Below are 17,692 nucleotides of genomic sequence, written 5' to 3'. Positions count from 1 at the left end.
ATTTTCCTCCTAATCACATTAAACATTATATGAAATATTTAGATACAAAAATAGGCGTTATACATTTATTATCCAAGACACATATCTAATACTTTTGATAGTATATACTTCCTAACTGTTATACGCAGTATTATGGCGTATCTATTACTGCCTACGTTCGTGTCGAACAGCAGTATGGTAAACTCTCTTGCTCACGTTTTGCTCTCGTTTTTTGCAACTGGTCTATGGGGTAAAGAGCCCAAATGGTAACAGAGGAAGACTACAAAATGCAGATATACCATACGTCACAAAACACCCGATTATTCTACCACCTCGCAACTTTCTTGCTAAACTCATTGTGCGATCAGAGCATGTTAAACAACTGCACTACCCATGATCGCATATTTGTCCCATTTTCTATGGGGTTTCCTATCTTTATGGGACTGACTTGCGATTATGGGCAGTGCACGCAGGACCTCTGGCAGTTCTAAATGAAGTGAGAACAGCGTATTGGCCAATTGGTGCCAAAAATCTGGTTAAGCAGGTCGTGGCCGAATGTATGACGCGTGCGCGTTCTCGAGCTAAAGTTGCTCATCAGATTATGGGAAATCTTCCATCGAGTCGTGTTCTACCATCAAGACCAATTCTCAAGACTGGCGTTGACTTCGCTGGTCCGTTGATGGTCCGTTCGAGTACACTAAGGAGGGCTCCACAGCTTGTAGCATTGTACATATAATATTTAAGAATTAAAATAAGCATTACCACGAAGTACCAAAAATATTAGAGAATAGCCCCTCGGCCATTCAGGCAGTACAACATAAAATACTGCTCTCTTCTCTAGTTCTCTTCCAGAGAGTGAGTGGGGTGAACCTAGAAGCTGGGGCTCTGCGCTTCGAAAGCTCATGCGTGCACGCGCCTAGCAATCTCGTCGGTGGTTGGAATCTCATTTAGCGGGTGGTTGCGACGTCGGCGTCGCGCCCTTTAATTTGAGTACGTACAGTGTATGTACATTGCAAGTACTTTGACGCGGGGAACAAAAAGAGACAGTGAACTGAGGGCAAAGGTTGTTTCTGAGTTCGAGAAAAAGACAACCCGATTTGACCTGAACTTCTGAGGTTGAAAGTCAGTGCCCTAGAAATGGTTTAAGGAGCAGGCATTGCATTTATCGCTCATATGAATAGATGCGTCCGGATAATTTGTTACTGCGACAATAAAAACTCACATTTTTACACGAAAAGTTATTGGCACTCACACAACTTCTCCGGATAAATTCAACGTGTTATTTCTCCGGATAAAGAAAACCGCCGGAGAATGAGCGAATGAGTTTATCATGGTATCCTTTTTGTATTCGCTGCCTGCTGTCACTATTCCAAAACACGAAAAAACAAGTCTGTCGTACTTCTTTGCCGCTTTTCTTTGAAATTAAGTTAATATTTTGACGCTTTCATTGATTTCTACGAAATTAAAAAATTATCACCTTCTCCGTTGAGAAGGAAAAAATCAAATAAACTTTATCCGAAAAATTTATTCTCGCGCTCTTTGTGGAGACGGAGAATTTCGCGACTCATCTTATCTCGGAAAAGTTGAACATCGGATAAGAAGTACAATGCCTGTGAAGGAGGTTTTGTATCGGGAATGAAAGGATGACTTCGGCACAAAATTTGTGGTGGGAAACTATTGCACTTCGTGAAATAGTTAACCGTTTCCGGTAACGAAGTTTCGAATAAACGCTTATTCTGAGGAAATCACAGTTTGTTGCGTTCACTTTGTTCTGGATCGTGGAAGAGGCAGGAGTTGTCTAATTAGTTGTACCGCGGTGTGAGATTTCAGGTAGTTTGTTTAAATAGCGTGAGAATCTTTAATTAGTTGCACTAAGAAATTTCCTTTTTACCGTGCAGTTTAGCTAGATCGAATTCACGTGTAGGCAAATTAGTACCCCGTTGTGGTCAAGACCCCGCCACGCCGCAATTGTAGCCAGAGACTCTTCTAACACCACCATCCAGCTTCAAAGAACCCGATCCTCGTACCGGAACAGCAGCGAGGCTGCTAGGCAGGGAAGCCATACACGCGTCGTCTACACCACGACACGACGAAGGAGTTCAGAATCGCCAGCAGACCGTTAGGCAGCGTCAACGTTCCGACCAGCATCAGTTCCGGTCTTCGGAAACCGCCAACCACCACGCCTCACGTAAATCGATGTTGTAAGTACGTTCCATATTTTTATTACATGCGCATGTTAGGGAACAGTACACAACACACGCTAAGAACCTAGGGCCGCGAAATGTGAAAAGGGAATACGCACACAAAAGCCACTCATGAATGAACACGGCACCGATTAGCTGTACAGGGTAGAGCACTAAATGAAAGCGACGAACCAAGCAGGAAATTAGCCGAGACCGCAAAGGCGGCGATGAGAGTTAGCTAGGTTGAAAGAGTATGGGTTCGAATCCGGTTGTGGAAAGTTTTTGAAATGTTTTTTTTGTTGGAATAAACTTTGAAGTGAGATGAAGTCGATTTGAATATCCTAGCAAAGGTGTATTTTTTTAGTGGTTCTGGTGAAGGTTTTCTCACGCTGTTCGGGTCGATAGTTTTCCTATTTTTGCGGGTTAGGTTGACCCTTATGTTTCAGCCTCCTCTCCCACCTCTGAAGCGAACAGCGCGAAGGATACACATAGAATTGTGCCCGTGATGATAATTTAGCGGTATGCTGTCTTGAAATTCTGGGTATGAAGTTTCTGGCGACTTTTTTGAATGTATTGGTGGCCTTCTGAAGTTGTTTGGGGAACGTCGGATTGTTTTGGAACCGTTTCAGAAACAACCAAAACCCGCCTTTGGATAGGGTCTCTAGCTGGGCAAGCCACCAAGGTGGCGCGAAAATCATTCACTAGTTAAATGAAGGTGCCGGTCCCGACTTCCCCAGATTACAAGCTAAAGGCGTATATCTCAGTGTTTATATGTATGGCCACGAAGGCCATTCATTTGGAACTTGTTGGAGATCTGACAACGGAATCTTTCATTGCTGCATCTCGAAGATTTATGGGTCGACGAGGAATGGTATCCGAGTTTTATAGGGACAACGCAACAAATTTCGTTGGAGCAAGATCCGACTTTCAGGAGCTGTACAGACTATTCAATTCAACCGATCATCAGAGTAAATTGTCAAGGGCGCTGGCAGACGACAACATTTCATGGACCTTCATCCCACCACGTTCTCCCAACTTTGGAGGTTTGTGGGAGGCTGGTGTTAAATCCGTCAAGACACACCTGAAGAAACTGTTTAATGGTTTGCTCTACACATATGAAGAGCTTAATACCGTTTTGGTTCAAATAGAAGCGATACTGAATTCACGTTCTTTGACCGCCATCTCTGACGACATCAACGATTTCACACCACTTACGCCGGCTCATTTTTTGATAGGCGATCGATTGACATCACCAGTCGAATTGGATTTGATAGACGTACCACAAGGCCGATTTTGGAAACGCTGGTCGAGTGAATATTTACATCATCTCCAGGAGCGTCGCAAATGGCCAACATCTACTGAAAATATCAAAGAAGGAGCTTTAGTATTGCTAAATGAAGATAATTTACCACCCATGAAATGGGCCTTGGGACGAATCGTTTCTGTTTATCCTGGTACTGATAAAAAGGTGAGAGTAGCTACGGTGAAGACAACAAATGGTGAATATGTTAGAGCTATTTCCAAGATATGTCCTTTGCCTATGAAGGCCATGCCTTCAAGGCCGCCGGTATGTAGCAAAAACAACGTAAGGAATAGTATCAATACTAAAATGAAACGGAGCTTTACTAACTGCAAGGAGGCGGAGCTTACATCGCACAAGATAGCATATATACACAGCGCAGTAAATTCAGTATTCTTTTAACATTCGTGAAATAAACGTCGAAAATAAAAATAAACCGAAAATTTCTTCTTGACTCCTATGTAAAGAATTTAATTTGAAACAGAAAGTTTTTTTTTAAATAAATGGTTTTGCACTGATAGGTTAATTTGGTTTCGTATTTTTGCAACATAAAAATTGAGACTATTTCTTTGATTGCTTCAAATGTTGGTCGATAGAATGAAGATCAAAAAATGTACCAAATTCATTTTTTTCAGTTTTATCACTCAACAATTTTTTCCATCGAACTCTTTGTTTTTTTTAATAAGTTATCAGCTATGTCAAACTCCAGAATAACTACAGATTTTCAATTATTTCTAACAAAATTTCTCTCGTCTAGTTACGTGTCATTAGACAATCTTCTAATGAAAAGGTTTCCAAAACGTTTATGTTTTATGAAACTATCAAACTAAAAGTTAATTTTTTTCGTGTTGAACTATTTGAAGAATAGAATGATCCGGATTATGGTCAGCCTCTTACTACCGAGAAATTAATTGCAATTAAACCGAGCTGTTTCATCATTAGTAACTTTGACGTTTGGCAATCTTGTCACGCTATGTATTAATTGAATTCAGCTTCCTATGTGCCATTTCTGTAATAAAAAAATTAACCGATATTTTGAGCGAACACTTTTCTTTTGCCAAATTTGTTCGCAAAAAGTGGTTGTACACTCGCGAAAAAATTAGCTCGGTTCCTTTCACGTGCAACTTGTACCCGATCGGAATGGCTAACGACCTACGCACCTACGTCCAAATGCTTGACTCATCTATGTCATCGGAGCGTAAAAAAACCAAACCTTGTATATCTACTTTCCAGCGCATAATTTATGACCAGTAAATATTAGTAATAAACTCGCATCAATTTGGGGACACTTCGAAATTCCATCTGACATGATATGACGGGAGAGAGACACTACCTGATGCGTTACGGAATCAATTTCGTCTTTGATTTAGTGGATTAGGGCTTAACGAGTGGGGGAACTTAAGTCAAATGCCACCAAGCGAAAGTCTGTTGTTGTTTGGATTCGATGATCCATAAAGTTTTTCGTTGTTTTTAAGTAGGAGTTCTGGGTGGAAGCCAAATAAAAATGTTTGATATATTCTATCGATGACTATAAAACCAAAAAAAAGTTAACGCCAATAAAAATAAGTCCCCTCGTAGGTTATCAGATCAGGCCAGCCTACCCTGGCTGAGCAGATGGAGGTGAGGATTAGTTTTCTACATATTGTATCGTAAAATCCTGCTCAAAAAAGATATATCTTGACATTTTATAACGACACAAATGCGATCAAACTCGTTCTGTTATCAATAGTAGGCGTTGTTTTCGCGAATCGGGTTTAAATTATTTTTTGTTTCATTCGTAGTCTGACATCTATAATGAATTGTATCGGAATTCAGGGATTCACATAACACTTAGTGTTACCCCAGATTTTCAGTGCATTGCATACACTCTTAGATTTTTTTTTGTAAATTTACATATCAAGGGAAAAACTAAAGGAAAGAGCAAGCAATTTCTTTCGATACGAGAACAAACCTACGAATGATGTAATCTAAAATTTAATACAAATGATTCTAAAAGGGCACATCAACCTAACAACAAAAACCGGATCGGTCCACGACGGTTAATTTAAATGTCAATTTCTCGGTACTTTTTGATAACGGGGTGTATAAGAAGTGCTCACATAAAATTTAATTGTAAAATTTATTGGTCGTAAAAAACGATGAGTTACAGAAATCGTGATTAAACCTCGTAGGCCCGGCTGTCTTAAGAAATTATTTATTCAAATTGAAAATTAATTCATTATCGACTTCATCTCCGAGCAAATCAGTTCCACCGGCGTAGGATTGTGTCAGCTTAAACAAGCTGTGGTTAAGCTATGATGTCCTAATCGAATAATTTAACTTTCTAGAGCGTCGCCAAAATTTCCCCTTGGCGCGAATGTGGCACTGTCTTGACAAAGAAACAAAAAAAAAACAAAACAAAACTTACCGGAATCGATGTCGGTGGCACTGACCGTAACCACGTCGGTGTTAATCGGCACGTTCTCGAAAATCTCATTGGAGTAGCTCATCGGGTCGAAGATGGGAGCATTGTCGTTCAGATCGATCACATTACAGTAGACGGTCAGCGTGCTCGATAGGCTCGGGTGGCCATTATCTTGGGCCTGCACGACAAGAATGTAGTGCTGTACCTGTTGGATGAAGAGATAAGCAGATGGAACGGAAATGAGCTACCACTGTGCATAAATTGTAATTTAGGTCGATAAATATTTTAACGATGGTTTCTTTTTTTTTCTCTTCAGGATTCTAGGCTTGAACGTTTATTTAATGATTGTTGAATTTTGTGATCTCCAATAAAAAGCGATTCTTGAACTGCATTTTAATTTGGAAAGGATCGTTAAAAACCTTGAACGCTGTCTCATTATGTATGCATGCTTGGAAATTTAATTGTCGACGACGGGAGAGCGATGCGTTTTATGGGCTGCCAACAAGCGCCACAATAAAGAGACCCTAGATCACGACTTATAATACTGCCGGTAACGGTAACGATTTAATGAATGCGTATCCAAGCCAGTGACGGAATATGCACGATGCGATTGGATGACTCATTAAGCTTTTGCTTGGCAAATTGGATCAAGTTATGAGAGGACGGCTTCTTGCGGAATGAAATGGTTTTAATAGAAATGTAAATCATTGGGAAAAGCAGGAGAAAAAATATCGATATGTGATTTGTTTTTATCCTTTTTATATAAGCTTTACATGGTGTTGCAATATTCAGTGTGGGTGTAGCATTTATTGAGGTAATTTCATCACGATTATGATATGACAGTTGTTGATTGTTGTCTTAGCTGTTTGAAATCAAATCTCATTCCTCAGTGAGCCAGAAAATATGGAACAAAATTCGAACGCGAATGGAGTGCTTCGTGCCACTCCACGACAACATGTAAATAGCGGCACCAGAGTAGGAAAATATTTTTTTCATTTGCCAAAATCAGGCGAAACTGACGAAAGAACGAAGCTTCGTTCCATACCACTAGCACTTTGCGAATTCGAAAATGAGACAACGGGCTAGGACAAAGCAAGCATGTAGCAGAGCGTTTTCATTATTCTCTCCGCACGCTCGTTTTCGCTTTGAGATTCAGAATGATATTGGTAGCTTCGATATTGAACTTACTGCTGGGGAAACGAAAATACACTAGCAATGATATTTATTTGTCGATGCTCGATTCTGTAGATTTGCGAGCTAATGATGGTATTGTAAGACGGAAGACTGATCGGTGTGCATATTTCTCATTTTAACTATGTTCTAGTTGCATTATTAGATGCACATTGCATTAATTTCATTAAATGAATGAGAATCGCAAATTACTGAGCACGCATCAAAACGAAATTGCAACTTCGGATTGTCATAGGAAAACGAAAGTCGCTGCTGATGCTACTCGTTTTCGTAGAATCGAGAGAGGAGGGGACATCGCCTTTATTGTTTTATTTTTTCATGCATTTAGCGACGAAAGAGGCAGGAAAGGACGAAGATGAATTCTCTGAATTTCGTCTTTCGTTCCTATTCAGGTATGAGAATTTTGAGCTCTGAGCGGCACGAATCGAGGGCCGTCGTATTGCTTCAAAAGAGGAAGCAGACGCTTCAGTAGACCCTCCTTGAGGTAGGTCCCGGTAGTCACGAACGGCGCGCTGCGTTTCCACATAAGAGGATCGCAAGCCTAATTACGCTTGAGAGTAGCGAAACATCTTTCAATGTGCAACTCCTTGTAATCCAAAAGTGTTTATTGATCAATACCGGCGCGGAAGGAAAGGAAAGGAATGGTTAGTCAGATACTCGCTTTTACTAGAGGCCGAATATACTACTGCGCACTCTACAAGTACCACGGGAGGAGGATATTTATTAGTAAGTATAGAAGTTGGATGCTACTTCTTCTTTACCGACGCCAGAGAGGTGACTCCACTATCTGGACTAGATATTGATCTATCAACTCATGGACCGGGGACCAACGGCTTTACTTCTCTTTCGAAGGAAGACGTGACCACAGATTTTTTCACCTCAGAAAAATCTCAACGACCTCGGCTGGAATTAAACCAAGGCCAACTGGAATGAGTGGCGGTCACACTTACCACTCAACCACCGGCGCTGTCATTAAACTTGTGCTGGGCGGTGACCCTCGGAAGCTCATCATCCATGATGGGACAATGAGGCTTCGTCAGCATGTGGGTGTACAGTTTTAGCGCCCGTGACGTTTCCGTTCGTCACGATTTGGAGCCTTTTGCATTTTGTACGTATGCAGTAGACTGCCCAGAAAAATAATGAATTTTTGAAAACTCAATCGGCCCACCCCTGAGTCGATAGTAGTCCCACCAGGAATACTTGCTCCAAATTTGAAGCAAATCGGGCAAGTCTAGCTACCGGACCAACGTGCTTGAAGGTTGCATGGGATTTTTCGACAATTTACATGGAGAAAACCCTCTTGCTCACATTTTCGCCGCTAGGTGGCACTGTATACATCAGATTATCACAAAAAGTGAAACTTAAGATGATAATTCTATTGTCTACAATTTTATTGAAGACTGCAAAGCGATCCGACTCGAATAGGAAAAGTTATTAAACTTTTAACGAAGTGATGTCTGAGTCAGTTTTGCATGGGGCCTAGCAGTGCATGATAGTATATCAGTACTACGTTCTAACAAACTAAACATTTTTTGGATTAATGGTTATATTTAGCTGAATAGTATGTTCGGAAGAATTGCAGTACATAATACGAGTTATGTTTTGGTTAGAAAATTTTAGTTCACTCTGTGACCGCATAGATGGCGCCAACACTAACTTTTCAACGGAGAGAGATAGAATATCGATATGTTTGGAAGAATTATTGCAATATTCATGTTCTACAACTTTGTAGAAGACACCTAATTTCTATCTCTCTCCGTTGAAAAGTTAGTGTTGGCGCCATCTATGCGGTCAGATGTGGAACTACAATTTTCTAACCAAAACATAACTCGTATTATGTACTACAATTCTTCCGAACATACTATTCAGCTAAATCTTACCATTATTCCATAAAAATGTTTAGTTTGTTAGAACCTAGTACTGATACACTACCATGCACTGCTAGGCCCCATGCAAAACTGACTCAGACATCACTTCGTTGAAAGTTTAATAACTTTTCCTATTGGAGTCGGATCGCTTTGCAATCTTCAACAAAGTTGTAGATAATAAAATTATGTTCTTAAGTTTCACTTTTGGTGATAATCTGATGTATACAGTGCCACCTAGCGGCGAAAATGTGAGCAAGTGGGTTTTCTCCATGTAAATTGTCGAAAAATCCCATACAAACTTCAGGCACGTTGGTCCGGTAGCTAGACTTGTTCAATTTGGCTCAAATTTGGAGCAGACACTCCTGGTGGGACTAGGAATCGACTCGGGGGTGGGCCGATGGGGGTCATTTTTTTCTGTCACTCTAGTATGCAGTCTCTAGAATCTTTGCGGTACACAAAAGAAGGCTTATTGGACGGAAGTCGCTCGGGGATCGTGTGCTTTAACTCTTTTTGGGGATTGACACGATGTAGGCAAGTTTCCAGTCGTCTGGGAAGGTTCCACCTTCCCAAATTCTATTGCAGGCATCAAGGAGTGCCCTTTTCCCGCCTGGGGGTAGATGTCTTAACATTGGGCACCCTACTCTGTCGGGGCTGCCGATTTGCTGTGGGCTGTCCTGAGGGCGGCAGTGAGTTCCGTCCCGCAGAAGGGTTGATTTTATTCCGCTGTAGAGTTTGGTGAAAAAGTGTTGGGGTTCCTTCGAGTGTACTGTGTCGTTCACGGATAGGGAATGGAAATGTCGATTCTGTTTGTGATTTCTCGCTGAGAGCGTTAACCCGTCTCCATAGCTCAGGTATTGGGGAATCTGGGTATATGCCGTCCAGGAAGTCGGATAAGTTGATTTCTTTGGATTCTTGGATGGTTTGCCTAGCTAGATTGCGGAGTCTCCTGAACCCGCCCTCAGGACAGCCCACCGGCGACGGCAGGTGGTTTTGGTTGGGGGTCGATTTAGATAGATTTCGATGGGAAAGTAATCACGCCCTGCTGTGTCGTCGGATCTCGCTCAGCCGCATGTCCTGGCAATGGTGTTGGAGCAGAAGGTGGCGTCTAAGACCGATGTGAAATTACCGCGGATGAAGGTTGTGCTGCCGTCATTGAGGACCACGGTGTCGCTTTTTTTGATGGCTCTAAGCATCTCATAACCGCGGTGGTAGCACTTATCCGTCCCCAAGCGGTGTGATGGGCGTTTAAAACCCCCATTACGATGAACGGAGCAGGGATTTTTGGTGAGGTCGATCAGCTAGTTTCGGATATTAGTGACTCCTTGTGGTATGTTTATGGAGAGGATGGAGCACCGAATGGAGGTTCACAATCTCCTGGCGACGGCAATCAATTTGGTATTGAGGGGAATGTGTTCCGACAAAAGTTCTGCTTTGATACCCAGACCGTTGGTTTGATAATTGCTGATTCCTTTGGCCGTCTCACGCTCGTACCAGTACCCGAACCAGGGGGACGGGTCGACGCCGGCGTGATGGTGGGTCTCCTAGATGACGAGGCAGAGTGGCCGAGAAATAATACTTTGCAGGTCCCCGAGGTTGTATCTCTGCCCGTTGACGTTCCACTGAACGGCGAAGATTGCGAATTCCATGGAAACTTTGCGGTCCGACTGTCGTGCGCTGGGGCTTCCTGGTGGATACCGGCTTGGAGAGTCAGGTTCGCCGCTTAGGGGGCTTGGTTGTGGGTGGTGGTTCTGGAGGTCCACGCGGGTTGGGTTTACTGTCGCTTCAGTCGGTCGCCAAGTGTGAAACCTAATTGGGTGGCAAGAGCATCCGGCGTTGGGGCTTGGCTCCCGATGGGATGAGCTTTTGGTGTTAGTCAGTAGACGTCGGTTTCCCTTCGATGTTTGTCCGGTGCAAGGGCTGGAGATGAGATGTGGTGGGTTGTCTGAAAGAAATTTAGAGGCGTACGGTTCCTTCTCCCTGAACGAGCGGCTAACAGTGTCGGATGTTATGTTGTGGTTTAAATTCTTGGTTGATTTGTAGTCGCGTTTTGTGCTGCTGAGATTGGTAGAGGAGTACCTCGGTTGGTAGTGGAGTTTTGGTGGACTAGCGGGCTGCCCTTCCAGTGACCACAGGTATGGTATAGCAAGGGGTTCGCACGGGCCGGGTTGACTGTGTCTTCAATTGATTGCAAGATGCGAAGCCTAGTAGGGTGCCAAATGCATCCGGCGATAATGCTCGGTGAGCTAGGCTTTTGGTGGAGTGCCTGCCATTCGTTGGTTGCTTAATACTGGTGTTGATCGTTGAGCCGGCTGTGGTCCACTAGGAGGTTGATAACAGCCTATTATCTTTCTCCGGACAAAACCAGCCAAGAGGCCATGTGGCATCCGGCGGGTTGCAGTATCTCAACCACGAATTGATCCACAGGGTTCCTGTTCCCATGTCGTAAGAGGCGACTGAAAAGGGGAGTCCTCAAGTCAAGTCGCTTCTCCGTGCCGAAGGCTAAATGGCTGGCAGGACCAAAGTATGCCAGTCGCGCACGGAGTGATGTGGGTCTGAGTCTTGCTGTGTTACGCGAATCTCTGACACAGTTGACGTTTGTTTCTTTGCAAATCGTGGGATTCAAATGATGGTCATGTCCCTAATACCAATTTCGGGGTTCGCTATAGGCGTTCTATTCTAGTTGCTGTACAACAAGTGCTGATGATGAAATGTGTAGTGCTGTAATCGAGTATGGTTAGAGTGGCACAAATTAATCTTCAGTATAAACATACAGCAACTATGAATCTATCCCGCCTTGTGCAGGAAGGTAAAGCTTCTATAGCTTTGGTTCAAGAACCGTATTTCCACAAAGGAAACTTTTATGTTGGAAAGCTACCTAACCCCATATTCGTAGCTTTCAACATAAATGGCATGACAAATCCACGTGAAATGCCTTGTGTATGTACACTTGCGAATAATGTTATTGACCCATGTTTTAAATCCGGCCTCACAACTCGTGTTATTTGTGCTGTCCCGATAAATATGGTTGAGGTGCTTTTGACAACGTGTCTTTCGAATCCATTTTGGAAGCAGCACTAGGTGATGGAGTATTTTCATATATCACGAACTGGATATACGCAATGCTTAGCAACCGACATCTGTGTTCATCGTTCAGACAAGTAGAGATATGGAAACTGAGTTGCATTTGCACCTATAATAACTCCACTTCGCGAACACAATGGCGGATTGGCCAGTGTTTAAAACCAACGACGACTGCATTGTACCGAAGATTGTTCAAATGTTTGAGTTTCAAATATCTTGAAATAAACGGTCGATATCGGATAGATGAAAAGAACGGTGCTTTATTTTTAACACTGGCTTGGTGTACATGTAGACAGCAGACTGATGGTAAAAGGCTCGCTTGGTTCACAGCTATGTTAATAAACGATAGTTATTGATGTTTCATCAAGAGAAGTCAGCAAAAAGTAGAGTCATCAAAATGTTGAAGTGTCTTCGCTGAGGTACCCGAGGGAATTCTTCGGGCCCGGGTAGAAAGGCGAGAAGTAGTTCTGGTAATCATCCTTTCATCGACACTGATAGCGGCCAGAGTTGGGTCCACAACTGGAATCGATTCGATTTATTCGGTTGCCAAATTTCTTTACAAACAGATTACAGCTTATTCATATGCTAAGTACATATGAACGCCTCTTTCGCTTTTCAATTCCCATATAAGTAAAGCAAGTTGAAAAGAGAAATAACGAGGGACTATTGAGACATCGGATGGTACAATTGGGACAGTCGAGTGTATTAAGTTTTGTTTGTCATACTCTAATTGATTATAAGTATACGTTGCGGTTGTCATTAAATAAAAATATATTAGACTTAGAGGAGAAAAACTATTTGTATTTTTGCTGAAAACTGTTTCCCTTCTCGACATAGATCAGAGTGACACGCGCACACCTAGATTCTGGATTTATGTTCAACTTCGTTACGAAGAGGCTTGCGAATTCCATGAACCTTCGTCGTCAACTCCTTACTCTACCAAGCTTGTGTTCCTGAACCTCAAGAGACCGACGATCAACCTTTCGATCATTCCAATAGACATTTCCGCGTGCAATCTTTCCAGGTTGTCGCAAATCTCAGATTTCACATCCTAGCCGATGTCGACATAGTTGCCGGTGGCGAAGCGTACCACAAACTGGGAGAGGGATTAACGTTACTGATAGAAACGATGTTTGGATGGACTATTTCCGAAAAGATATCTATCGATCATACAACAGTGCCCCGCGATCGATGTGTAGAAAAAATGCTTCACAAGTTCTGGCAGTAACAGTCGGTTGAGCCGTGGATTCCGATGGAGAAAACAGTGTGAAGAACTTCACCCTACTACATAGCCGAACATCATTGACTGAGTCCCTTTGATATGAATCCCCATACAACGATGACAAAGACCTCATTTGTTTTCAGCCACTCCAAAGCAAGTAGACGTAAAATCAACACTGCCTAACCTGAAACAAGCACTTAAGGACCTGACACGACCACAGACCGAACATCGGCGATAACCTTACCCGGACGATAAAGGTCGACGACCCCCCAAGCAGTATGGTGACAAAATAGAGTGAACTTGTCAACCGATACCTACGACACACCAGGATCAACACCTTTGGTTCCAAGCCAGACGACGGCGTCGGAGCGAGAATAAGCGTACTGGAGAGGGGGCTTCCGCCTACACCACTCCTGCTCAATATTCACGGCGGAAGCGGCTGCCATTACAGTGACAATGGCAAAAACGAACCCCGACGCACCAACAGTCCTCATCACTGACTCCCTGTCCAGGAATGCCACATTGAAATCTGTGTTTCGGCCAAAAAAATCTTTTTATCATCTGTGATGACGAAAACAGGAAAAAAATCTGTGAAAATTTGTGATAAATTTCCAAAAAATCTGTGAAAAATCAGAATATTTCCAAAAATCTGTGAAAATCTGTGAAATTTTTATCAAAATGCCAAAAATCTGTCATCTGCGAAAAAGAATCTGTGATCAAAAATTGTGAAAAAAATCTGTGACATTACAGAAAAATCTGTGAATATGGTAACCCTGTCCCTGTCAGTCTTGAGAGACATCGCATCCGGTGCTTCCTCAAACCCCTCTGTACAGGCCACCGAAACCCATCGGTCACACTATGCTGAATTCCTGACCACAGTGGTATCAGATACAACACCGAAGCCGTCCGTCTTGCTCTACATGGCAGACGAGCCCGAACCCGACTTCCAGGCGAGACCCTAACCACCGACATTTATGAAGATATCCACTGGCGAAGATCCTGAGGCCACACACATAAGATCAAGGGATCAACCAACAGATGGACCGACCGACACACACACACACTATCTCCAGCGTTCCCCCACAAGAATGCGAATCATGCAACATCTGACTCTCCCTCGAGCACCTGCTCTGCTACTGCCGGGATCTGAAGTACTTTTGGCAGTAATATGGTATGGCAGGATCACTACGGGATGTGTTAGCCAACGACCTGGTCCGGGAGGAGGTACTCCTATTCCCGAAGGATACGACTGAATTTAGCCAAAAAACACGCAATTAGCACCGAAGTTCTCAGTACAACACATCAACCAATGGACCGTTGCCACACCACCCAGCGCTGGACAGGTCACCCATGGCCCAAAACCGAAGCACCAACTCCATTTCACTCAAAGGTGTGGCTCCCGGTCATGATCCGACACCACGGTGAAAGCCCCTCCCCCATATAAGGCTACGTCATTTATGGATGATCCCAAATACGATTTGTCAAACCAATTCTGAATAACTCCACAAATCAAAAAAGAACAAGAAAATCCACGAAGAAATCGATCCACAGTAATGTTTCGTGTTTTTGTTTAAACAAGAGAACCCGACAGTTTTTGCCATTTTTAACAAGCTTTCTCAATTTAAATGAATTTTAGCATTTTTTCATTTGTTTCATATTTGCTTTTTTGTTTCTTTTTCCATTTTCGAAGTTTTGTATTCTTTCTATTTTCTTCATTCAATCTTATTTTACTTCTATATATTTTGCCCCATATTTTTCTTTTTCTATTTTTACCATTTTTGTGTCTTTCTTAAAATTTGTCCCATTTTTTGCATTTGTCTTCATTTTTCAATTCGATTCATCTTTTCATATTTTTTTCAATTTTTACTTTTTATCTACCGTTTTATTTGTTTCTATATTTAACTCAACTTTTATTTTCTATTATTTCTTTGTATTTTTTCATGACTTCCAATAAAATTATTGTAGTATTTCTGTATCTTCCTTTTTTCCATATTTTACATTATAGGTTTCTCTCATTTGCTTGTTTTTTTCTATTTTTTCGTTTCAATTTTTTTTGGTGTTGTGAAATTTTCTGTTCTCCATTTATCAGTTTTGAAATTTATGCTTTTCTTTTGCATGGATTTTTTTCAAATATTCACCCATCTTTGTTTATTGGTATGTTCCATTACACTTAGCAGTTTTTTTACACATTTAAACAATTTTGAATTCCATGTTTTCTATTTTGTACATTTTTTGATATTTTTGTTATTACTTTACTTTACTTGATCTTTTTGTGTTTTATGCATGTTTCCGGTTTTCCATTTCATGAAAATTTATTTTTTTCCCGCATTTATTTTTTGAAGATTTATTTATTTTTTAAATTTTCTCTTGTTTTTCTTCACAATAATATTCCTGTTTTTTCAACTTCTTCTAGGATTTTCATTTCTACCCATTCAAACAATTTGGATTTTATATGTTTTCTATGATATCACTATTGTTTGTTTTTGGGCTATTTCCACTTGTTCCTGTTTTCTATTTTTTCTTCAATCTATTTCCATTTATTTTTATTTTTAATACTTCTTTGAGCATTTTTTGTGATTTTTCATAGTTATTTTATTTTTTTTCATTCCATTCTTGTATTTCATCATTTATTCTGTTTTGAAACATTTTTAACATTTTCTTATATCCCTGTTCTCATACTTTCGATTTTTAAATGTGGTACTAATTTTTATATTTCAAACATTTTGCATAATTGTTATTTTTACGACTATCTCAATGGATCCATTTCGTTCATTTCTATATTTGTTATTGTAGTCTTGTTTTTATAGTTTTGCTGTATTCATTTTTCTTTTCTTTTTTAATTTTTATTGTTTTCAATTCTCATGATGTTTCAGGTTTAATTTCGTTATTTACCCGTTTTCACTATTTTACCCATTTTGCAATATTTTCCTTTTCCTTTTTTGATTTCCTTCGTTTAATTTCATTGTTTTAATTATGCATTCGGTTTTATTTTGCTATTTAATCAAATTGTTTTCACACATGCAAGATTTTTTTAAATTTTTCATTGTCTTAATTTTGTCCTTTTTCTGTTGTTTCTCCATTTTGGATCTTTTTCTTTATTTGATATTGGCAAGTTTTGACTATTTGCATATTTTTAAACTTTTTCCATTATTTTAATGTTATTTTGTAGCTTTTGTCTTTTGTTTCATTGTATCTGTTTATTAGCTTTTCCTCGTTTGTTCCTTTTGTTATTTTTCTCTTCTTAAATTCTATTTCCATTGAATGTTCTTTTTCTTTTTATTAAAATTTATAACATTTTCATTTGGCTACTATTTTCGCAATTTCTGCAAAGTTTTAGTTATGAATTCTTCAATAATATTGCACCAAATATATAAATAAAGAATTCACGATAATCACCTGAATCAGTTTTCTCTGAAACCAAAAAAAAAAAAATCAGCAACACTATCGAACAAATGATAAGTTGTATTCTCAGAGACTGGCAATGTTATAGCGCACCGACTTGGCCGAATGCGTTCATTTTTAATGAATTCTAGGTGGAACCAGACAAAGATTCGAAAGAATCCATGCAATACCGACTTCTGGATTAAATATGAAAATATTGATAAATCGGCTACTTACAAAGCCACTCCAAATTTCGTAGAGATATTTAAAAAGATTTACGATAAAAATTTGGTCGGCTTAAACTTGACGGATTTCTTTGCATGAAATTCAACAAATTCGAAAAAACCCTAATTTGCCTTCGTGCAGGCTTTTTTAATTTGATATTTGCTCTTGGACAGTGTCGTCCAAGCAAGAGAAGAAACAGAGGGGAATTTTGCTTGAGTATTGCCTGAATTCGAAGTACTTGCACGTTAAGTTAGTGACACCGTTAAAAGTTACCAAATCAACTACCACCAGCGTAAAGGCAACCGGGAGTGGTCGATATTTTCAAGCATATGAAGCGGTCGAAGATCACACAGAAATATCTGATTCGGCAGGCTTTCTGTACCTGTTGTTTGATGTGACATTTTCATTGCGACCGAGCCCGTCAACAAGGAAATTTATGTGAAAAAATGCATGAAAATAACGTCTTTCGTGAAGCAATACGATTATTCCACGCTATTTTGTCCGAACTTTTCAATGCTGCCATTACGGAAAAAGGACATGTAGTGGTATAACGCCTACAAGGATCTGGTGGCGCCCAAGGACAAGAACACTCCCAATACACCAAAACTCGGCCCTATCGAGGAATATTGGTCCATCGTCAAGCGGAACCTGAAGAAGACTTGAAACTTTCAAAGTAAACTGTCTGTGGCGAATAAATGGGACGAGGTGGTTGTACAGAATTTGATGGCAGTAATTAAATGACGCACAACCGAAAGCATAGCTGAATATTTTTCTGTATTTTATGCTATTTGAACTTAATAATTGTTGTTTGACAAAACTTTGATTATAGACGACGCCGGTGGTTAAGTGGTAAGCGTG

General features: G+C 40.7%; 1 protein-coding gene across 2 annotated transcripts in view; it reads right to left on the bottom strand.

Annotated features, from left to right (window-relative positions):
* The window catches only part of LOC131683165 (cadherin-related tumor suppressor), a 505,933-nt gene that overhangs the window by 164,392 nt on the left and 323,849 nt on the right, over positions 1 to 17,692 (bottom strand). For both annotated transcript variants that reach the window (XM_058964996.1, XM_058964997.1), the window contains exon 6: positions 5,870 to 6,071. In XM_058964996.1, coding sequence (XP_058820979.1) covers positions 5,870 to 6,071 — 202 coding nt within the window. The remainder of the gene's footprint in view (positions 1 to 5,869; positions 6,072 to 17,692) is intronic.

This window comes from Topomyia yanbarensis, chromosome 2, assembly GCF_030247195.1.
Source record: "Topomyia yanbarensis strain Yona2022 chromosome 2, ASM3024719v1, whole genome shotgun sequence".
Taxonomy (NCBI): Eukaryota; Metazoa; Arthropoda; class Insecta; order Diptera; family Culicidae; genus Topomyia; species Topomyia yanbarensis.
This window is presented reverse-complemented; position numbering and strand designations above follow the sequence as displayed.